The sequence below is a fragment of the Callorhinchus milii genome, unplaced genomic scaffold (assembly GCF_018977255.1).
Source record: "Callorhinchus milii isolate IMCB2004 unplaced genomic scaffold, IMCB_Cmil_1.0 Scaffold13, whole genome shotgun sequence".
In the NCBI taxonomy this organism is placed as follows: domain Eukaryota; kingdom Metazoa; phylum Chordata; class Chondrichthyes; order Chimaeriformes; family Callorhinchidae; genus Callorhinchus; species Callorhinchus milii.
The window spans coordinates 17,980,226-18,003,581 of NW_024704754.1; the positions used below are offsets into that span (position 1 = coordinate 17,980,226).

A 23,356-nucleotide genomic window follows, 5' to 3' on the forward strand; every position below is an offset into this window, starting at 1 on the left:
GCGATCAAAGAGGAAGGTCTTCAGTCGGGAATGGGGGGTGGGGGGGGTGTTGGAGGGGTGGGGGGGAGAGACTTCCAAAGCTTCCAGGGGACAGGGACGGGGCGGAGGGGTTAGCGGCGGAAGGGGAAAAAAAAACTGGTTGGGTGGAAGCGGAAAAAAACTGGTTGGGGTTTGGGTCATTTTTTTTATTGTTGCTTTGAAATCAGTCCACACCTGGAAAAGGGAGGGAGTGGGGAGGGATTGGTTGGATGGGGGGTGGTGGAGAAAGAGAGAGAGAAAGAGAAAGAGGAGAAAGAGAGAGAGAGAGAGAGAGAAGGCAGGGTTGAGAGTGAGAAAGAAAGTGTTGGAAAGGAAATCTATCTGTAGATGTCGCCCTCTCTCGTTAAAAGGAGGGTCCTGTTTTGTGTGTGTGTGGGGGAGAGAGAGAGAAAAAAATACTGCAACAGGTTTCCAGTGTATAAACATCACAGAGAGGGGGAGAGAGAGAGAGAGAGAGGAGAGATCAGAGAGAGAAGCTATAACACACAGCGTCAGAGAACAGGGAAGGTGTGCAGTAGCAAAGGAATCTCTCTCTCTCTATTTCTTTTTTCCCCCCTTCTCTCTCTCTCTCTCTCTGGTTGGCTTGGATGCAGTTGACCAAACACAAGGGGGGTATGTCCTGTGGTACCCCACATCCCTGCTGATGGATTAAGGGGAGAAAGAGAGAGAGAGACACAGAGAGAGAGAGCTGTGTGTGTGTCTGTGGGAAAAAGAAGGGACGTTGGTTTAAAGGCAGCAGTTGAGGAGCATCCAGTGGAATGCGGTAGGACATCTCAATCCCACCTTACACCTATCTCCCTCTTTCCCCCCTCCTCCCCAAACACCCACACTTTCTTCTCTTCCCTCCACCCCTTTGTCTCTCCACTCTCTTTCTCTCTGTGTCGGTCAAACCAGTGGGAATTTGGAGAAAAATAGCTAAATCCCATCTTACATTTTCCCATTTCTCTCTCTCTCTCTCTCTGTGTGTCTCTCTCTTTCCAACCCCACATTACACTTTAATTCCTACCTCTCCCCCCCCCTTTATTTTTCTCTCTCTCTCTTTCTCTCTCTCTCTCTTTCCACCCCCACATTACACTTTAATTTCTATTTATCCCCTTTATTTCCTCTCTCTCTCTCTCTGTGTCTCTCTTTCCACCCCCACATTTCACTTTAATTTCTACCTCTCTCCCCTTTTATTTCTCTCTCTTTCTCTCTTTCCACCCCCACATTACACTTTAATTTCTCCCTCTCCCCCCTTTTATTTCTCTCTCACTCTCTCTCTCTCTCTCTCGATAAAATCAGCTTTAATTTGTAATTTCACACAATGTTTTTCACACACAAACACTGCCTTCTCCCTCTGCCTTATGTGTTTTTTAAATTAATTATTATTATTAATTTGTTATAGATTCTAGAAGAGAGGAGGGATTTTTTTGGGGGGGAGGGGGAGGAGGAGATGTGAAAAGAAGGGAAATGTTTTTTAAATCAGATTTTTTTGGGGGAAAACACAGAGATAGATGTCTGTTTGAAATGTTTTTTATTGGGTGCTGTTATTTTTTTGCTGGAGGTTTTGGTCTTTGCTGTGTGGGTTTTTTTTTGTGGGTGGTGGTGGGAGGGGGGAGATTGGGGATTAATGTTCTGGTCTGCATTTTGGTGTGGATGGGGGTTAATGTGGGTTTGGGGGGGGAGAAGAACGAGTTTTTTTTCATTGGCAAAGATTGGACGAAAGGGAGAGGTTGGGAGAGGGGGAGAGAGGGAAGGAGAGAGGGAGGGGGAGAGGAAAATGGGGGGGGGGGAGAGTGGAGAGAAATAGGGATAGAGAGAGAGAGAGGATGGGGAAAGGGGGAGAAGGAAGGGGGATAGAGAGAGAGAGAATGAAGGAGGAGAGAGAGGGAGAGAGAAGGAAGGAGGAGAGAGAAGGAAGAGGGAGAAATAGTGATAGAGGTGGGGAAAGGGAGAGAGAGAAGGAGGGAGGGAGGGGGGAGGGAGGAGAGGAAAAGGGGTGGAGGGAGAGAGAGATCATAAGGGAGGTGTGTGTGTGTGTGTGTAGCTGGTACTCAATTAGCTGAGGGATGGGGGGAAGGAGAGAGAGAGAGAGAGACCCAAATATTAGGCACTGACCACTCACTCCACTGAACAGAGGTGAGGACCAGAGCGGCAGTTTATTTATCATCGAACAGTGTTCCTGCAGATGGTACCCAACTGGGAGGGGGGCGAGAGGGGGGGGAGAAGAGGGGGTGGGGGGTAAGAAGGGGGTGAGAGGGGGGGTGGGGGGAGAGAGGTGGGGTGGGGGGAGAGAGGGGCGAGAGGTGGGGGGGGGAGAGGGGCAAGAGGAGGGGGGTTGGGGGCAAGAGGGGGAAAGAGGGACAAGAGAGATAGAGGAGGAGAAACTGGAAGTGTGGGATGGAGAGAATGGGGGTTGGTTTGGGGGTTTGCTGTTCAGTTCAGGGGTAAAGCCTGTGTGTGTGTGGGGGGGGGGGGTTAGTGGGGGGGGGGGGGTGTGATGGGAGGGATCCTGACTATCTATCCTGACTTGTGTCTAAGCCCCAAATCCTGGTTTATATATATGTTTTTAAAAAATATTTGTTGCCTTGTGGTTTTCAGTCGGATTCCTGGGGCTGTGGGGGGAGAGAGGGGGAGGAGAGGGGGAGAGGGAAGGAAGGAAGGGGGTGGGGGTAAAATGGGGGGGAGGTTGGAGAGAGAAGGGGAAGGATGGAGAGATGGAGAGGGAGGGGATGGCTGAGTCAGTGGATGTGTGTGTGTGCAGTGACCAAAGGCTCAGTTGTGAATGTTTGTCTGTGTTGGGGTTTGAGACACATTATATAGACACTATCATAGTTTTATTCCACTCCCCATCTCCCTCTCCCTCTCCCTCCCTCCCTCCCTCCCTCCCTCTTTCTCTCTCACACACTCTTTCAATCTCTCCCCTGTATTCAAGACCGAAATCTAAACCTTTCCTATTCAAAAGAAAACACATTTACTGAACCCTTTACTGCATTTAACACTAATTAAAGTGTGGCAATGTATGGGTAGGATGCCAGTTTCTCTCTGTTCCCCCCCATCTCCCCCTCCATTCCCCCCCCCATTCCCCCCCATTCCCCCCCCCCCCCACCCCTGATCCTTTTTAATGTTCATTTCAGCAATGTAATCTGGATTTGGAATATAGTCGGATGGGTTGGGAGGGTATTTTTTATTCTGGGGGATATTCCAGGGAAGGGAGTCAGCTCCAGCGCTTCGTGTTACTTGTAAATCTGATGCTGAAGATGTAGAGAAGATGGGGGAAGAGGGGATAAGGTGGGGGGGGGGGGGGTAGACTTGGAGGGAGGAGAGAGATGCGGGGGTGGGGGGAGAGATTGGGAAGAGAGAGATTGGGGGGGGGAGAGAGATTGGGAGAAGAAATTGGGGAGGGATTGGGAAGGGGGACGGAAATTGGGGGGGGGAGGGAGAGAGAAATTGGTGGGGGGGAGGAGAGAGGGAGAAATTGGGGAGGGGGAGAGGGAGGGGAGAGAAATTGGGGGAGAGAGAGAAGAGAGAGAAATTGGGGGGAGGAGGAGAGAGAGAGAGAGAGAGATGGGGAGGGTAACTAACCCCCCCCCCCCAAAAAAAAAACCCTGTACTGTTTTTACAGCTGGTACCAGTTATCAGTCTGTTTGCTGCTATGAGATGGCGGTTGGCACTTTGCTGCTGAATTAGATTTACTGTCTCATCAATGGGAAACCCAAACCTGTGCTGCTTCATCCAGTGAGAGAGGGAGGGATGGAGGGAGGAGGGAGGGATGGATGGAGGGAGGGGGAAGATAAATAGAGAGAGAGAGAGATGTGTGGGTGAGAAGGGCGATGCTCTGTTGGCACAGTTTTATTTTCAGAATGGATCTTAACACTAAACCCACATTTTCTTTTCTTCCCCCTCCTCCTTAAATCCTCATCCCCCTCTCCACTCCTCCTCTTTCCTCTCCCCTTTCCATTCTCTCTCTCTCTCTCTCCCTTTCTTTCCCCACTCTCTCCTTTCCCCCCCACCCCGCTCCTTTTCCCCCTTTCTTCCACCCCCCCCCCACCATTCCCCGCTCTCTCCATTCCCTCTCCACTCTCCTCTCTCTCTCTCCCCCACACCCCCACCCCTCACAGATCCCAGTGTCCTTGCTGAAGCCCTCTCCGGTGTCACCGTTGGCGTGTGCGCTCGTGTGTCTCTCGATGGATCTGCGATTGCTGCCGATCGTGGTGTGGGTGTGGATGTTGGCCCTGGGTTCTCTGTGCCTGGCCAAGAACATGGACAGGTACCCCTTCCCGGAGGAGCAGCCCCCCAACACCCGCATCTGGAGCCCCGAGGAGCAGCTGGGAATGGAGAAGACCAACCGCCTGTTCAAGCTGGAGGTGGGGGCGCCATTCCTGCGGGTGGATGAAACCACAGGGACCCTGTACACCACGGAGACCCCCATCGACCGGGAGAACATGACGTGCAAGTTGTTCTCCTCCGAGTGTCTGCTGGAGTTCGAGATCTCGGTGACGGACACCCTGCACACCCTCCCGCCCATCTTGGTGGAGGGCAAGATCCTGGTGGAGGACATCAACGATAACACGCCCAGTTTTGCCAACCCCGTGCTTCACCTCCGCATCCCCGAGCACATCAACGTGGGTACGGTCTTCAACATCCAGACCGCCACCGACCGAGACTCCGGCACCAACGGTGTGGCCAGCTACGAGCTGCTGGGTACCGAGGCCCACGGCCTCTTCAGCCTCCAGGTGGCCGAGGAACACGACGAGAAGGTCCCTCAGCTAATTGTGACCGGCCACCTGGACCGGGAGCAGAGGGACTCCTACGACTTGACCATCAGGGTGGAGGACGGAGGGGAACCTCCCAGGGCCAGCACCGCCATCTTGAGGGTCACGGTCCTGGACATCAACGACAATGCCCCTAAGTTCGACCGCTCGTCCTATGAGGGCTCGGTGGAGGAGAACAGCCCGGCCGGCACCTCGGTGCTCCAGGTCCACGCCAGCGACTCGGATGTGGGCACCAACTCCCAGATCGAGTACACCATCTCCTCGGCCGTGGCTCCCGCCCTGCGCCGAGTCCTCAGGCTGGACAGGGACACGGGCTGGATCACGGTGGTGGGCCTGGTGGATCGGGAGGACATCAGCCAGTTCCGTTTCACCGTCTACGCCCGGGACAAGGGAGCCATCCCCAAGGAAGACCGAGCCACCGTGGTCATCACAGTCAGGGACAAGAACGACAACGCCCCCATCATTGAGATTAGGGGCATCGGGCTGGTGACCCACAGGGGCGGAGTGGCCAATATCTCAGAGGACGTCCCTGTGGACACGCCGGTGGCACTGGTCCAGGTGTCGGACCGGGACGAAGGGGAGAATGGGGCGGTCACCTGCATCGTGGCCGGCGACGTCCCCTTCCAGCTGAAGCCGGCCGGCGAGTCCAGCGACGAGAAGCGCAAGAAGTTCTTCCTGCAGACCACGGCCCCCCTGGACTTCGAGGGGGTCAAGGAGCACGTGATCGAGATCGTGGCTGTGGACACGGGGAACCCGCCGCTGTCCAACACCAACTCGCTGAGGGTCCGGGTGCTGGACGTCAACGACAATGCCCCCATCTTCAGCCAGAGGCTGACCGAGGTCTCCATCCTCGAGAACAACCTGCCCCATACCAGCCTGGTGAGGGTGGAGGCCGCGGACGCCGACAGTGGCAGCAACGCCCAGCTGACCTACTCGTTGAGTCTGGAACCCGAGATTCAGCACCTGTTCACCATCGACCCGGACACGGGCGAGATCCGGGTCAGTGGGGCGCTGGACCGGGAGGAGCGGGAGCGCTACCGGTTCGGGGTGGTGGCGGCCGACAAGGGCACGCCCAGCCTGAAGGGCAGCGCCACGGTGGCGGTCACAGTGCTGGACCAGAACGACGTTGACCCCCGCTTCATGCTCAACAGCTACAGCTTCTCGGTCAGGGAGAACTTGCCGGCCTCCAGCCCCGTGGGCATGGTGACCGTGTCGGACGCTGACAAGGGGGAGAACGCCCAGGTCACCCTCCACGTGGAGCCCGACCACGGCGAGTTCGAGATCCAGAATGGCACCGGCACCATCCTCTCCCGGGTCTCCTTCGACCGGGAGCAGCAGAGCACCTACACCTTCCGGCTGCGGGCGGTGGACGGCGGCCGCCCTCCCCGCTCCGCCTACGTGAGCGTGACCATCAACGTCCTGGACGAGAACGACAACACCCCCGTGGTGACCCGGCCTTCCAATTCGTCCTTCAAGCTGCTCACCCCACTGGTCAAGGCGGGCACGCCGGTGGAGGAGGTCGAGGCTGAAGACATGGACATCGGTGGCAACGCCAACTTGACCTACAGCATCGCCGGGGGCAACCCCTTCGGCCTCTTCCACATCTCGCCCCGGGGCAGCATCACTCTGGAGAAGGAGCTGAGCCGGAGGCATTACGGGCTCCATCGGGTGGTGGTCAGGGTGAAGGACGGAGGGACTCCGGCCCGCTACGCCACGGCGCTGGTCCACATCTTCGTGAACGACACGCTGGGCAACGTGACCCAGGTGGAGAGCTTGGTGGGCCACAGCCTGAACACTCCGCTCAACGTGGACATCGCCGGGGACCCGGAGTACGAGAAGAGCAAGCAGAGGAGCAACATTCTGTTCGGGGTGATCGCTGGGATTATGGCGGTTCTCTTGGTCATCGTGTTGGTGGTCGTGCTCCGTTACTGCAGGCAGAGGGAGGCCAAGAGCGGCTACCAGGCGGGCAAGAAGGAGACCAAGGACCTCTACGCCCCCAAGCAGACCGGCAAGAATGTCAAGAGCAAAGCCAAGAAGGCCAACAAGCCGGCCAAGCTGCCCAAACCGCTGGACGAGGAGGTGGCCGGGAACCAGAGGGCACTGAAGTTCAACTTGATCGACGAGGCCTCGGGGGACAGTCCGAGGATCCATCTCCCGCTCAACTGTAACCCGGGCAGTCCCGACCTGGGCAGACACTACAGGTCCAACTCTCCCCTGCCCTCCATCCAGCTCCACGCCCAGTCCCCCACCGCGGGCAAAAAACACCAGGTGGTGCAAGATCTCCCGGCCACCAACACCTTCGTGGGCACCGGCGACAGTAACTCCACCGGCTCCGACCAGTATTCGGATTATAGCTACAAGACCAGCGCCCCCAAGTGCAGCAAGCAGGTAGGCAAGGGGTTAACGCCGACACGCCCGGCTCCGCTCGGCTCACACCAGGACTATAGCGAGGGATGGTCGGGGGAGCCGGGATTTGGTTGCGGTTGAGTTATTCAGAGCTTTCAGTCCCGCTGCGCGGGGATTAGAGACTGACCAGGATCCGGACACAAACCTCCTCCAGGGCTGAGACCATGTGGAATTCTGTGGGGCTGTGGTTGTGTCTGTGGGGGGGAGGTGGGTGGGGGGGGCAGGGGAGAGAGAAGTGGGGGGGGAGAGGACCACATTTGGGAGCAGAAACATTGGGGATTTCACAAGCAAAGCAAAAAAAAAAAAGTTTGTGTGCCCCAAAATGACACCGAGTTGAACGACAGTTCTCTTCGCTTCGGTTCCGTTTGGTATATGGGTGTTCGGGGGTGGTGTTGGGGAGGTTGTTGGGGGGTGGGGGGGGGGGTTGTTGGGGAGGGATGGAGGAAAGACAGTCCAATGCACAGTTGCAGTGTTGCATTCGCTCACCTGTCAACACAGTCATGCATTCGCTCCTCAATCTCCCACCTCAGTGTTATGCTTTGATGCTATCAGTCTGTACCCGTGTTTCCCGTTCATTGACTATTATGTTCTCGAAACATTTTTTGGATATAAAAAGCTTCGCTTTTTACGACGCCGCTTCGAGCTTTTTTTTTCCCTTGAGAGAGAGAGAGAGAGTCAGAGCCAGCGAGCGCGGAGGGGAAGTTGCGGGTGACATTGCGACGGGCATTTTTTAACAGTAATCGTAGCAGCAATTTGAAAGAAGTTTTTTTTTTTTTTTGCCTTTCGCTTTTGCTAATCCTCAGAAATTGTGCGTTGATTTTTTTTTGTTTTTTTTTTTGCGCGCCTGCCTGTGAAAGATCTTGTTCCTTCGCCAGGTTCAGTCGCCAAACCGTTCCCGGTTGATTGGTAAAAATCTCGTTTCACAGCTCGCATCTGGGAGGGGAACTGATTTTTTTTTGTGCGGTGAGGGTTGGAGGGGGTTTAATTTTTTTTTTTTGCTTAAGATTTGAGGCTATTTCCTTGTGTCGGGGTTGGAGGGATGGGGGTGAGAGAGCGGGGGGGGGGGAGGTGGGATTGGGGTTACACGTCACTCTCTGACTAACCCCTGCGTTGGTTTTGCCAGCCCTTATCACATAAGCACTCTCAGCAACGGCACTAAATTATACTTTCATTAGAACGTAACCCTTTGGTGCATTAAATGCATAATGTAGCGGCTGAAATCTGAAGCCTTGCCAAAACCAATGATATCGCCCAGTGTACTGGGATCATTCCTACATATTAAGTGCCTGTAATATCAGGACAGGTACATTAGGTCCAGACTTTGGGTGTATGTGTGCGAGTGTGTGTGTCTTGAGTTTTTTCTTACCGATTGCCATTAACCCGTTGTTAGTTTGATGGCACTCGGTAAAGTTTCCGCCCGTCTTTACTCTTACAAACGGAGCATTTCTGTCCCGAGCTGAGTTGACGCAACAGGAGTTTAAGTGTAAACCTTTCTGTTGTGTGTGTGTGTGTGTGTTTTTTAAACTAGTTCGGCCTTTCACACAGTCAGAGCATCTCAAACAGCTTTTATAGGAGGCGGAGTGGGAGTTTCATAATAAAAGATAATAACCCTTGCATTTGATGCAGCGCCTTATCACGTCGTAGAGAGGACTCTAAGCGCTTCACAGGAAATACCGTAAAGTGGAGTGAGTGACTGTGTTTTGTTTGACGTTGGGTGGGAGTTGATGGGAGGTGAGTGTGAGGGGGTGGGAGGGAAGGTGATGAAAGGTGCGGTAGAAATAATAATAATAATAATAATAATCCTTGCATTTGATATAGCGCTTTTCACGTCGGGAGGACGTCCCAAAGCGCTTCACAGAACACACTGTAAAGTGAATTGACTGTATATTTGTGGGCGAACGCGGCGGCCAATTGCGCACAGCAATGTCCCACAAACAGTCGTAGATTGAAAATGACCAATTTAATTATTGTTTTGGGTTTTTTGGAGGGATTATTATTAGGCTCTGTGTGGAGTAAGGAAACTTGGAAGCCAGGAGGGTGGTGGAGCAAAGTAAAGGAATTTTGGTGGGGTTAGGGGAGAGCTCCGGTGGTCGAGGTGGGGGCCATGTGGAGAGAGCCAGAGCAGAGGCAGCGCGGGGAGTGATGGAGGGGAAGAGCTGTTTTGCTGAGGAATATTGATTGCAGAGGCGAGAGCTCAGGACCTTTGCTGCTCTGCGTTCATGTTCCTGGAGAGAGAGCGAGTGCCAAGCTTTCACTGCCTGCCGAGGAGAGGCAGGGAATAATTTCCGTCGCTGCCTTCTGCTGGGAATGGATTCAGATTGGAGCACAGTTCTTGTCATGTTATATAAATATTCTTTGGGTTTGGTACAGCGCCTTACGACATTGGAAGAAGGATGTCTCGAAGCCCCTTCATAGGATTTACCGTACGATGGGAGTGACTGTGTGTGTTTTGTTTGCTTTGCTCGAGAAAGTTCCGGACGTTTGCCCGACTCCCGGCCTTATCCCAAACCTCGTGTGACATTTCATGCGCTTTCTGCGAGTGGGGGGGGGAGGAAGAAACGGGGACGAATAATAATAATAGTCCTCACATTTGATACAGCGCCTTATCACGTCGTTGAGATGTCTCAAAACGCCTTTCGCAGGAGTGTGTGTGTCAGTCAGAGATTTGCTGTGATCTTGTCTGTTTTTACGGGGAATTGAGGAATGTTCTCCGAGAGGGAACCAGTCTCGACAATGTGCATCTGCCTCTCTTTCCCTCCCCCTACCCTCTCCCCCCCACCCCACCCCCAACCAACCCATGATAAAATACTGCGGGGGCATGCCTGGCAAATAATGACTGCATGGTGAGGCGAGAGCGAGTTTGGTGGTTGATTTCAGCCAAGACAGCGTTATAGATGCGGACCTCCTGGTAGATGTACGTGTGGGTGTCTGGTGAGGACAGATTTACTGCTCGGAAATAGCTCCAGATCCTCCCTCGCTCTCGCTCTCTCTCTCGCTCTCTCTCTCTCTCTCTGTCTTGAAGGAACTGCGGTTAATTTTTGACAAGCAGCAGTTTGCAGTTTTGTCTAAATCCGTATTGATGTGCTCTACTTAATGATGGTGATCTGATAAATGGTGCTGTTCTTCAGGAACCACCCAAGATGTCCCAGTTAATGACGACCGGTGCTGGAAGCAATAAAATAAGGCACAAGATGATCTGGGGCTGGATTTCCTCTCGTGTTGCAAGCAACCATTTTGTCACCCCCCCACCCCCTCCCCACCCACGACCCCACACCCGAAAAAAAAAAAACCCGGACTTTCTTAGAGGCTGCTTTTATGTTGAGCTGCTCCGAGCGAGGGAATGCATTGCATTGATTGCTGTTTTGCCTGAGGCAGGTCTGGGAGTCGAGCGAGGATCTCAAGTCAAGTGTGGAAGCACTTGAATGGCATTCAGACTATTGCGCGCGTTTGGACCAGGGAGTTTCTCCCAACGCATCCTGCAAGAAATGTTTGGACCAGTCTTGTGACCAGGCACCTGTCTGTTTCCTCCCTCCCTCCGCTCAGCGGGCTCCGGCTTGCTCCATGTCCCCCCCTCCGCCCCACCAGCAGCAGACAGCCTTTCCGCCCACGCCCTCTGGAACTCCATCCTGCATTCCCTTCGTCTCACCCCCTCCCTCGCCTCTGTCTCAAGGCACGTCTCTAGACCCTCATCACGTCTTCGAGACATTTCACCAAGCGCTTCACAGGATACACTGTAAAGTGAATCAACTCTTTATTTTGTGGGCGAAACGCGTGCAGCCCAATTGCGCACGGAGTCACTGAGCCAGAGTGGGAGACAGAACCCGGGTTTGCTTGAATCGCTTCTTGCGATTGTACGATGCGATGGGTTAATTATACGTTGTCCATTTCCTAGTGCAGTTCCCTCACGCCTTTCAGCTCCCGATGCAGTCTTGCCATGTGCTGCACTGTTGCCCGTCAGATATTGCTTGGTTTCCAGTGGCCCTAATGCATCGGTTGGTCAATATGGAGCAGGAATAATGGATTCCTGTCGTGTTCGGGTTGAGTCGCACCAAAACTCTCTAATGCATTTGAGTAATGTTCTTCGATTCAGCCTGACTCAGTTTTTGTCTCTTGTCTGTGAGTCAGGAGGTTGTGGGTTCAAACTGCACGTCAGGACTTTGAGCTCCCGGTGCAGGCTGACAATCTGATGCAAGTTGACGGGCTGCGTCCCTTGGGAACGCAATCGAAAGCGATCTGCCAATCGACCAACGACTGGGTTCCCACTGCTCGACAAACAGAGGCCTATGTGTGTGTGTGTGTGTGTGTGTGTGCGCGTGTGGAGTGAGGAAATTTGTGCAAGGTTTCGCCCCGCCACTCCCGGGAACCGAACCCGGGCCCTCTCTCTTGCGAGCGAGGCAAGAGGGGAGCTCTCTAACCCATTACGCAACATGTTAAGTTAAGTATTGCGGGCGGTGGGGGTGGGGTGATTGTGGGGTGGGGAGAGCATGAGAGAGGGAGTGAAAAGGCATCTCTGGCTCTGATAATAATGGGAAAGGGAAGGAGGTAAGTTAGTACCACTCAGGGCGATTCCCAGTTGGACAAACAGCAATGGGATTTGGGGAAAAGGCAGCCAAGTGCAGGGTTGCCTTCAGGGTTCCCATGGCATTCAGTGGGGAAACCAGGGACATTTCCATTTGAACCTACTCGGCTTAAGATTTTATTTTAACCGCACACGCGGAGAAGGTAAACCTCACAGGGGAGAGTGGGGTGGGGGGTGTGACAGTCAAAAGGCACACGATTCTGGGAGTGGGGAATGGTGTTGGGTGGGGGGTGGGGCGGGTGTTGAGGGAGAGGCAGAGCGTTTGAAATAAAATGAGACGTGTCTGCTTACGCAATCCTTGGATCAGACTTTGTCGGTTAGTCTCGAAACGTGATGGCACTCCATCGATGATGATAGACAGCAGATTCTTCTTTCCTCTCCTCCAGGGCAATGTCTTCCGCTGCGCTGTGCTTCCACAGGCACCAATAACCCTTCATATGTTTATACGATGAGTACTCGTGTGAATGATGAGTCACCCGGGTTTCTGACACAGACAGAAAACCCATCACCGTGCTTATTAATAACAACAATCATAATAATAATCCCGGCATTGGATACGGCACCTTATCATGTCTTCGAGACGTCTCAAAGCTAGATCTGTTGGTCAGTGAGTTTGAACCCCTTCTTCTGTCTCTCTCCACACCCCCATCCCCACTTCCACGGCAGGATTTTGCCTTGTGGTGCAGTGGTAGCTCTCTCTCTCTCTCCTCGTGTCCTGAATCCTGCCGTGGAAGTGGGGAGGAGGGGGTGGAGAGAGACAGAAGAAGAGGCTCAAACTCACTGACCAACAGATCTAGCTTTCAGACACTGCTGTGTGCAAATTAGCCACCGCAAACGGTCACTGCACCTTACAGTATATCCTGTGAAGCACTTTGGGACGTGCACCAGATGTGATAGAGGCTGCAACAAATGCAAGGATTATTATTGTTGGATTTTAGGAATTTGGATAATTGTGGGATAATTTCCTTTAAATAAATCTGCTTAAGAAATACTATAAAACTGGGGGCCGGTGGTGGGTCTTACGTGGGTTAAGGAGAGGGAAATTAGGTGTATTTGTGGAGATGGAAAGGATTGAGGGATTTGATGAGGAGACGGGGAAATAGGGTCAACGTGACGTATAGAGGGAGCAGGGACTTGTTGGGAGTAACCGAAGCTTCCCACGTCCAAAAATAATCTCCTGTTCTCTGGGGTTTGTGTCGGGCATAACCTAGTTCTTAATGGGCACAGGTTCACAGGAGAGAAATACTGCCTTTGCTGTCGACTTGTCAGTGAGACCCAGAGAAGGGGGCGAGAGTGTGTGTGTGTGTGTGCTCGGGTCCAAATCCCCGACCGTCCAGCGCCTTGGGATGTCCTCCTGCTGTGAAAGCGCTATATAAATGTGATTTGTTGCGTGTGTGAGAGAGAGAGCTGAGGAGTGGATAGAATTATTGTTGGGGACGGAGCAAAGGGAGAGAAAATTCAAATTGGATAATGTCAATATTAACTCTTTACAAGCTGTGGATTTTAGAACAGATGATGCCAGGTTCAACCCGGCTTTCTTACCCCCACCCCACCCCACCCTGAAGTTATACCACAGCTCGCCTTATCACATCATCGAGATGTCTCATGTTGCTTTTCAGGATTTTCCTGAAAAGTGGTGCGACTGTGCACTTCCCTCATTAATTAATAATAATAATCCTTGCATTTGGTATAACCCTATAACCTCGTTGAATGTTTCATGTGGAGTGGACGTACAGATCGGCCATGATCTAATAGAATGGCGGAACAGGCTTGTGGGGGCTGAATGGCCTCCTCCTGTTCCTATGTTCATTGTGTCGCTCAAGTACCATTACTTCCGGGGAGAGTGGGACTGAATTTCTTCCAGCGAGAGAGAGAGATACAATCGAATCGCTCTCACAGAGAGTCACTTCCCTTCCTCGTGTTTTTACAACAGGTTAAACCAGTTGTCTTGGGCTTCTCTCTCTGAATCACTGAAGCTTTTTAACAAACCATTTGATCGCTAGTGTGAGGCAGTAATAGACCTTTGCTTCCATCTATAAATCGCCTTTTATTGCCCAGCTCCAGCATACTGCTAGCGCTGACCACCCCCCCACCACCCACTCCTCCCCTATCCCCCACCCCCCCATAACCGGGAATGAGTTTGACATTGTGCTGGGTCAGCAAATCATTCCTTAATGTTCATCTTTTCCAAGCCATAAGGCGTTTCCACTCGAGTGAATTCAGCAAGCAATTAACTTTAAATGTCTGCATGGAGACTGCACTTGAACCATCCATCCTCAGGATAGGTGTTAGTGTGCCCAGGTCCTGTATATAACATTCTCTCTCTCTCTCTCTCTCACACACAACACACACTCTCCCTCTCTCTCACACACACACCAACACTAACCCTCTCTCACACGCACACTCTCGCGCACAAACACTATCTCCTCCTCACACACAATCTCTCTCGCGCACACTCTCTCACACACACACACCCCGATATATTATCATTAGAAACTGTCGCACATCAAACCTGTCTCCCCCCCCCCCCCCCCCCCCCCACACACACACACACACTCTGTACTCTCACATGTAAGACTCTTCCAATGCATTTTGCTGCACTGTTGGGAGTCGCTGCCCTTCAGCTGAGACGCGAGACCGAGCTCCCTCCTCTGCTCCAGGGGAGAGAAGGGAGTTTCTCTTTGTCGGCCAGGGCCGGGGTTTGACGAGTGGTCGAGGGGAGGAATTTTTATTTATTATGCAAACGGGTGACCGAAGCTTTGAGTCACTGTGTGCCCGTCTGCTCTGTGTGGTTCACCAGACAGAGAGAAGCTGGTCGGACCGGTTGTGAAATTAGGAAGTTCTCTCTTATCTCCGTCGTCTGTCTCTCTCTCACGCTCCAGAGTGACGATGCCTCTGTACAGTGAGTCCCGGGAAGCGCTTTGAGACGTCTCGACAATGAGATGAGGCACTGTATCAAATGCAAGGTTATTATCATCATCATCTATCCAGTCCTGCCCTCCGTGTGAGGGAGTGGGTGAGCGAGAAAGCAAGAGAGTGTGGGTGAGCGAGCGAGCGAGCGAGAGGCTGAGTGAGCAAGAGGGCGAGCAAATAACATAAGGCTCTCGTGATTTCACACATCGAATAGCTGATCTGCACTGTGTCACAGTGACCAGAACTGCACACACTGCAGCAGGTGTGGCCGAAGCTGAGCTGAACCCATTTGGCGAAGTCCCATTTTCTCTGTAACCAACGCACTGTGAGCGAGAGACTGCACATGTGAGGAAGACTATGTGTTTGTGTGCATGTATGCAAGAGTGAAGGAGATGTGTGCGTGTTTGTATATGAGAGAGAGAGTGCGCGGGAGATTTGTGTGTATGTGAGAGAGGGAGACTGTGTGTGTGTGTTTGAGAGTGTGTGTGAGTGCGAGAAAGAGAGAAATTCTTAACGGAGATAACCACTCCAGTCAAGTTATTCCTCGCAAACGGAAAATGACAGACTGATACCAGCTTTTGAAATGAATTAGCGGAAACCAGGAGATGAGTCTGAGGGAGTGAAAAAGATTTGAGGATCATCGCTTCCCTCCGGATGTAGAGTCCTGCTCGCAAAGACAAATCTTACGTCGTTCTGGCAAAAAAAAAAATCCCCTTATCACTATCACGGGCTGCGCATGGAGCTGGTTTTGATGTGTGATTATACGGAGATAAATGTGCTCCTTCTGGACAGTTTAGCGTCCTGAACACATCTCTCTGATGTGCAGAACCCGGTCACGGGCTGACACAGGGGCTTAGGATCTGCTGCAGTTTGTCTTTCACCAGAAAGAGTTTCATTATTTATGATTAATTTCTGTCTGTCTCTGTCTCTCTCTCTCTCTCTCTCTGTATCTAGGTGTTTGTGGGACTCTGTCCGCTATGAAGGGCGCTACATAAATGCAAGTTGCTTTGTGTAATGTGTGTGTGCGCATCTGTCTCTCGCTCTCTGTGACTCGGTGTGTGTGTTGGTCTTTCTCTCTCTCTGTGTCTCAGTGTGTGTGTGTCTCTCACTGTCTTACTGTGTCTGTTCTCTCTATCTCTCACGGGTTTGGTGTCTTTGGGTGACATAACCTCATCCCGAGGTTATCCCGAGACCCTAAACCAGAGCAGCGAACGCCAGTGACTGAGCCAAACCGGAACCCGCCCCTGTGATGATCTGCGAGTTCCCATTAGCCTTAGTCTCGGCGAGTTCTGCTTTCACTCCCCGTTTACACTCTATAATAAAGAGAAATCTGGACCGGAAGCTTTGTCTGTGTGAATGAGCCTTTTGCCGGGTAATCGGACCCCCACCCCTGCCACCCCCCCCCACCACCAGCTGACCCTCGACCCCGAGGTGAGAGCCACAGGATGGGACTCATTAACTGCTCGGAAACTGGGGAACCTCGGTCTTTGTGCCTTGTTTGTGGAAGGAGAACAGTGTGTGTGTGGGGGTGGGAATCCCACTGTGTGTACAGCACACGTCCCAATGCTTTGGCACCTTAATACTACAAGCACCAACTAATAATAATATCGCTTGCGTTTGCTATAGTGTCTTCGAGACGTCACAAAGCGCTTCACAGGATACACTGTAAAGTGGAGTGACTGTGTATTTTGTGGGCGAAACGCGGCAGCCAATTATGCACAGCAGCGTCCCCCACAAACAGCCGTGGGTTGAGTGAACAATTTTTATTATTATTACCACCGCCAATCAACTAACAACCGGGTTCCTACTTACTGCTGGACAAACAGAGGCGTGTGTGTGTGGAGAAGGAATCTTGCCTAAGGTTTTGTCCTGCTCGGGAATCGAACCCGGGTCTTCTCGCTTGCGGGGCGAGGGCTCTAACCACTGAGCTACAGGACTGTACACCTCTGATTACAGAGAGCACAGGCCCAACTAACCATAACCAGCTGATTGTGGTCCGGGCTGCAGTGTTACATGTGGGAATCCACCCACTGCTGCAAGAAAGCTCCTGTACAAACACATTTCATAGAGCATCAACCCCACCGCACTCTCTCCCCCGATCCCACTCTCCCGCCCCCCCCCCAACCGACCACCCACCCAACCGATTAAATCGCTCGCTGACTTGACGGCAGTTGGCAGGGACGTCGCTGTGCGTCGGCCGCAGTCACTGCACTTCAGAGTGTGTCCTGCGAGAGAGGTCCTCCCAAAGTGGAAAGGCGCCGTATCAAAAGGCGAGGATTGTCGTTCCATTCATCACAATATTACTGGTAGATATCATGGAGGGAGTGGGGTGGGGTGAGGTGGGTGGGGTGGGGTGGGGGGGGAGAGCAGTAAGGCACCAGATGTGTTTGGATTCTTGCTCAGAACACACACACAGCGTCCGGGCGCCGGTTTGACCCCATCAGTCGTGAAGTCAAACTCAACATGTGGTTTTAGAGGTGGGCAGTGGGCCATCCGTTCCAGGCTCCATCCTCCTCCTGCAGGGAACGTCCTTTGGAATAGCGTTTAACGATAATAATAAATCGGCCACTCGATCCACGACTGTTTGCGGGGATGCTGTGGGCGCAATTGGCTTCGCCCACAAGCCACAGTCGCTCCACTTTACAGTACATCCTGTGAAGCGCTTTGAGATGTCTCAAAGACGTGATGAGGCGCTGTATCAAGTGCGAGGATCATTATTATTAATAACTCTTCCCTGCCCCGCACCCTCTTTGCAAATGTCAGGATAATAATATATAGGTGCAACACTACATCAAGCGTTTTTGGCTTCTCTCCCTCCCTCCCTCCCTCCCTCCCTCCCCCCCTCCCTCCCGCCCCCCCTTTCCTCTGCTCTCTCCCCTTCCCAGAGATTACACATTGCATGTGGCAGCCAAGGCATTAGTTTGGAATGGGTGAAGTATGAAATTGCATATTTAACCACACGCGAAAAAAAAAAAAAAAAAAGACGTCGGGAATCAAAAGCTGCCGCTTATCACTTGGAGCCTGTCAGAGCCCTGCGAACGTTTCACCCGTGACTTGCGTCTCTCGGCAGACGGTTTGAAAGGGAAGGCGGGTCTGATCAGCTTCTGTTTTCCGCAGCGAGGAACTTTCCAGCAGTCGAACCTTGGCCCTGAGCTGTGTGTTTTGGATTAGCGTGAGCGTGGGCGCGCGGGTGTGTGTGCGCGTGTGGGTCATCTTGGCTCAGCGGTGGCTCTCACTCGCTCTCCCCCTCTCTCTCGCCTGTGAGTCAAAAGGTTGTGTGATTCAAGCCCCCCCTCTCCTCCCCATCCCCGATAAAGCGCTGTGTCCAAATGCAAAAGGATTATTAATACTATTATTTTTATTATTATTATCAACCACATCAGCTTGCATTTAAGTAGCGCCGGATTCTTCTTCCAGACCCCGTGTGTCAAATCCTTATTGCTGAGTAAGCTCATAGGAGGACGAGGACACACAGAGAGAGTGAGCGAGAGCAAGAGAGAGAGAGAGCGAGAGCGAGAGCGAGAGAGCCTTGTTATTTTGCCGACGGGGGGGGGGGGGGGTAGTGGGGGAGGGGCAGTGAGTATTGCACCTTGCAACAGAGTGAAGAATAAAACAGCACTGACGTGTTAAGTGAAGTGGGCTGTAGCCACTTTCAATAGCAAACCACCGGCACAAGAGGCTTTATTCTGATAAATGGCCCCCTTGGTTTCAGGCCCAGCGATGCACACTAACCACTCTCTTTATTAACTGACCGACGGGCAGTGAAGCTCAGCCAAGGCAGTCTATCCATTCCCCCACACCCCCCCCACCCCCCCCCCACCCAACGCGGAGCGAAGCAGTTGCGTCCACTGCCCTCCTCCTCCTCGCTTCGCAATGTCCTTCCCCCTCTCCCTCTTTCTCTCTCTCACTCTCTCTTCGTGTTTATCGATTATCTGCCTCTTCCACTGTGTGTGTCTCTCTCTCTCTGTGTATCTGTTTCACTGTGTGTGTGTCTCTCTCTGTGTGTATGTGTTTCACTGTGTGTGTGTCTCTCTCTGTGTGTATGTGTTTCACTGTGTGTGTGTCTCTCTGTGTATGTGTTTCACTGTGTGTGTTTCACTGTGTGTCTGTGTGTGTCTCTCTCTGTGTGTGTTTCACTGTGTGCGTGTGTGTCTCTCACTGTATGTGTGTGTGTGTGCGTCTCACTGTGCGTCTGCGTCCCTTCCTTTCTCCCTCTTGCTCGCTCGAGTGAATTGACCGTCTATTTTGCCGGGAGAGTCATGTCGAGGACAAAGATTATTCTAACTATTAATGCTTCCCCCACCATGCCACGGAGGGAGCCTTACACGCGGGGGAGAGAGTGCGCTGGGTGTTTTGAGGATGAGGGGGGGGGTGTCGCGCTACGTGTCTGTACGTTCTCCCTCTTGTTTTCACCCACGGAATCAATCCTTAACTAAGGAGTTTAAATTTCTACTGTTTAAGTTTCCAGCCCAGATAATTAACAAGCTCCCTCATTGTCCTCCTGCTGGGAGCCTTGGCTCTCGCCCAGCCCAGCACAATCATAACCTCAAACACAAGACACGCCATTTACAACTGCTGACTGCGTTAAAAAGGACCTCATTCCGGATATTGTTGCGTTCTCTCTCCCCCCCCCCCCCCCGCACTCCCCCGCGCCAAAGCACAAATGCAAAACATGCAACGTGTTGCGTCCAAAATTGTTCTGGGACTCTGTGTCGTATCTGCCGGTTCTTTCAAGGAGTAATCCCTTTCAGTCCTGTTTACCTGCTGTTTCTCCACCCTCATCCCCCCCCCCCCCCCACCCTCCTCCCTCCAGTACCACCCTCCCGTATAGTTTAACAGAACCGTGATAATGTGAGTTGTTACTATCTCGTCACCGTAGCCTACGCGTAATGCGATGAAATCCCTCCCTGGCTCGCTCGCTCGCTCGCTCCACGACTTGTTTGTCGGGACGTCGCTGCGCGCAAATGTTTGGCTGCCCCGTTTCGCCCACAAAATCCACCAGTCACTCCACTTCGCAGGACATCCCGTGAAGCGCTTTGAGACGTCTCGACGAGGTGATGAGGCGCTCACGTCGAAGGCAAGAATTACTTTTAGTATTAATACTAATCACCCCCCCCCCCCAAAAAAAAAGTAAAAATCCTGCCAAGTGTCTCGGTGGGACCTTCTCTGACGTGGATGATGCTGTGTCACTTGCAAAGATTATTATTAATAATCCACACCACCTGATAAAAATTTTCCTCTTAGGAGCTGAGATGGAAAGTTCATAGTGTTATAGTGTTATAGTTTATCGACTGATATTTTGGCATTCGTTCACGTCAATCTTTCAGTCCGAACTTGTAGCCGATCACTGCATTGAGTCAGAATCCTAAATGGATGGTCTCTCTATCTCTCTCTCTCATCTCTCCCCCCCCCCTCTCTCTCCCTCCGTTCCTCCCTCCCCCTCTCTCTTCCCCCACCCCTCTCTCTCTTTATTTTTTTTAAAAGTGGTGACCCAAAAGAAAAGGGTCTGGTTGAGAGTTGCTCCGTCCCTATGGTTACCGCGTGGTGTGTGAGCAGACTAGCGAGGGTCAGCAAAGTTAAAAGGAAAAGTTTGGGGAACTTTCCGCTGGTTTGGCCACTGGTGGCGAGTTAATGTTTATTATTAACCGGGTTACGGGTTACTCACATACAGTCACACACACAAACGACCACACACCCCCCCTCACACACACACACACACACACATATACACACATATACACACACATATACATCAATACACTCACTCTCTACACACACATTAATACACTCACACTCTCTACACACACATTAATACACTCACACTCTCTACACAAACATTAATACACTCACACTCTACACTCATTAATACACTCACACTCTCAACACACACATTAATACACTCACACTCTACACACATTAATACACTCACACTCTACACACATTAATACACTCACACTCTACACACATTAATACACTCACACTCTATACGCATTAATACACTCACACTCTCTACACGCGCATCAATACTCACACTCTCTCACTCACTATTGTGCACCGCTCATTAATCCTCACGCGCGCACACACACACGCATTCCAATGTGATCCCGTTGCTGTGTGTTTGTGTGTGAGGAGTGCTGTGAGTTGAGTGTCAGCACCTGCGTGTGAGGGTGAGAGGCTGCAGGAGTGTTTGAGGCGTTAAAGCTAAATAGGCAGCGATGCTGTTCTATACCAATTACTGGCACACAGCTCTCTGGCTGACAGTGACTGATGAGCAGTGAACACTATCCTCAGCACATCTCTCAATATCAGCCTGTTTGCAACTAACACTGCTTTCCTGAGCTCTTTAATCCGCGCTTATCTCTCCCCCCAACCCCCCCCCCAACCAACCCCCACATTAAAAAGAACCTAGAGAAGCTTGCCGCGTGTGTTCGAGTGTGTAAAATGCCAACCATCCTTTTTTTTTTAATTTGTTTTCTTGCCGCTTGTGCCCTTTTCAGTGATCTAATTGCCTGAGTGCCGTGCACAAAGCTGCTGCTTTTTTAAAAAAAAAGATCAGAGAAACTCGCTTTCTTACTTATTCCCTTTGTGTACAGTGTTCAGAGCGCGATTTGGGACCAGTGATGGATATGGAATCCTGCGGCTCAGTGGGTTAGAGCTCTCGCCTCGCAAGCGGGAGGACCTGGGGTTGATTCCCGGGCCGGGCAAAATCTTTGGCAAGTTTCCTTACTCCACACGCACACACACGCGCGCGCACACACACACGCGCACGCCTCTGTTTACCGAGCAGTAAGTAGGTACCAGGTTGACAGTCAATTGGCGGATCGCTTTTTCCGGGGGTCAGAAACCCTTTTTTTTTAAAAAAAAAATGGTCACTCAATCCACGGCCTTTTGCGGGGACGCTGCTGTGCGCAATTGGCCGCCGCGTTTCGCCCACAAAATGCACCGGCGATTCGCTTTGCGGCACATATCCCGCGAAGCGCTTTGAGACGTCTCGGAGACGCGGTGAGGCGCTGTGTCAAACGCAAGTAAGTCCGTGGCAGGGGAGCGTGAGGTGGCGTCTTGAGGGGTGCGATGCTGGATGGAAAGGGTCCAACCTCATGAAGCCATTATTCCGGGCGACCATTTGGGGCTCTTCAACTCTAACCTGGAAATCCCTCTTCCCTTTGTTTCTTCGCTCCCTCCCTCCCCTCCCCTCCCCTCCTCTGGGAGTCAGGCCGGTGTAGAGAGAGGCGATGGGCGCTGGGTGTGTAATCGCCCAGTGCCCCCGGTTTGCAGGGCGGGGGGGGGGGCTGGGAGCTGGTATGCGGCAAACCGTGAACAGACCGATGTTTCTCAAAAGGCCGTGACGTGCAGCTGATGCTGTGTCAGCTCGGCTGCTGCCTGTACCCATAGCAACGTCATCTCACACGTGTTCAGCGTGTCCCACGGATTGTTATTCTCTCCCTCTTTTTCCCCCTCCTTCCCCCCCCCACCCCCCTCCCGTCCCTCCGCCACCCCCCGCCCCACTCCCTCTCTCCCGTCTCTCTCCCTCTCTGTCTGTCTGGTGCTCAGTGTGCAGCAGTGCGGGGGTTGAGACTGTGGCCTGTGATGGACAGTGTTTATTTCCCAGGCAGGCGCCAGTTTCAATCCCTTCACTTGCTCATCGCTGCTACACACTGCGCTGTTTCCTGACAGCTCAGAAAAAAAAACAGCCCAAAGTCCCATCAATCATGGATTAGCAGCAACGAAAAAAAGCTCCTCCTCCTCCTCTTTCCTTTGCCCACAGGAAAAACCTCCAGATAGTAACAATCCTTGCATTTGATATAGCTTCTCAGCACGTCATCGAGACGTCCCAAAGCTCTTCACAGGTTACGCTGTGAAGTGAATCGACTGAGTGTTGTGTGGGTGACAAGCGGCAGCCAATTGCGCACAACAGCGTCCCACCCACACAGCCGTGGATTTGATTGACCAAATTATTATTATTATTATTTTTGAAGGGATGACCGCCCCCCGGAAAAGCCGTCCGCCATTCGACTAACAACCGGCTTCCTCCTTACTGCTGGGTAACCCAAGGTGTGTGCGGAGTAAGAAACTTGGCTAAGGTTTTGTCTGCTTGGACCGACGTTAAAGATCCTGCGAGGCTGTTTGAAACGAGAGTGGGAGGGTGGTGGGGTGGTGGGGGGGGAGAGATGTTCTTCTGGTGTCCTGGTAGACAATTCCTCCCTCCACCTTCCACAGTGACATGCAGAGCGAGGGACAACCAGAGACATTAAAGCCATTCCTCCCCACCCCACCCCCCCACTCCCATTAAATTGAGCGCATAAAATACCAGGAAACCAACAAGTGTGAAGCGTGGAAATGAGGGAGGTGAGGCGTGGAATGCTGTTCCGGTGCAGGGATTATACACAGTGGTAGGATCTCTGTGATGTCTATCTTAACTCATGGCTGCACCTTCTGACAGATGAGATTAATGTCTGCAATTTAACGCCCCACTTCTGCCCTCGATTGGAAATATGCAATGGTTTCACTCGCTTTATAATTCCTCTCTGATCTGCTCTCACCCCCCCCCCCCACCCCACACCCCAACCCCCCACCAACTCCTCGGTCCTCTCTTCTCCAACCCCATTCCCTGCTCTCTTTCTCTCTCTTCATCGCTCCCCCACTGGAGCTCTCCACTCTAACCCCC

General features: G+C 52.4%; 1 protein-coding gene across 5 annotated transcripts in view; it reads left to right on the plus strand.

Moving 5' to 3' along the window:
* The first annotated feature begins 348 nt into the window (after window positions 1-348).
* The window catches only part of LOC103172138 (protocadherin-1-like), a 60,074-nt gene continuing 37,066 nt past the window's right edge, over window positions 349-23,356 (plus strand). For 4 of the 5 annotated variants that reach the window (XM_042339890.1, XM_042339893.1, XM_042339892.1 and 1 more), the window contains exons 1-2: window positions 349-802; window positions 4,140-7,181. In XM_042339890.1, the coding sequence (XP_042195824.1) occupies window positions 4,206-7,181 (2,976 nt within the window). In that variant the 5' untranslated portion in view covers window positions 349-802; window positions 4,140-4,205. Of the gene's footprint in view, window positions 803-2,085; window positions 2,158-4,139; window positions 7,182-23,356 lie in introns of those variants that run through there. The other variant, XM_042339891.1, reaches the window with a different exon arrangement.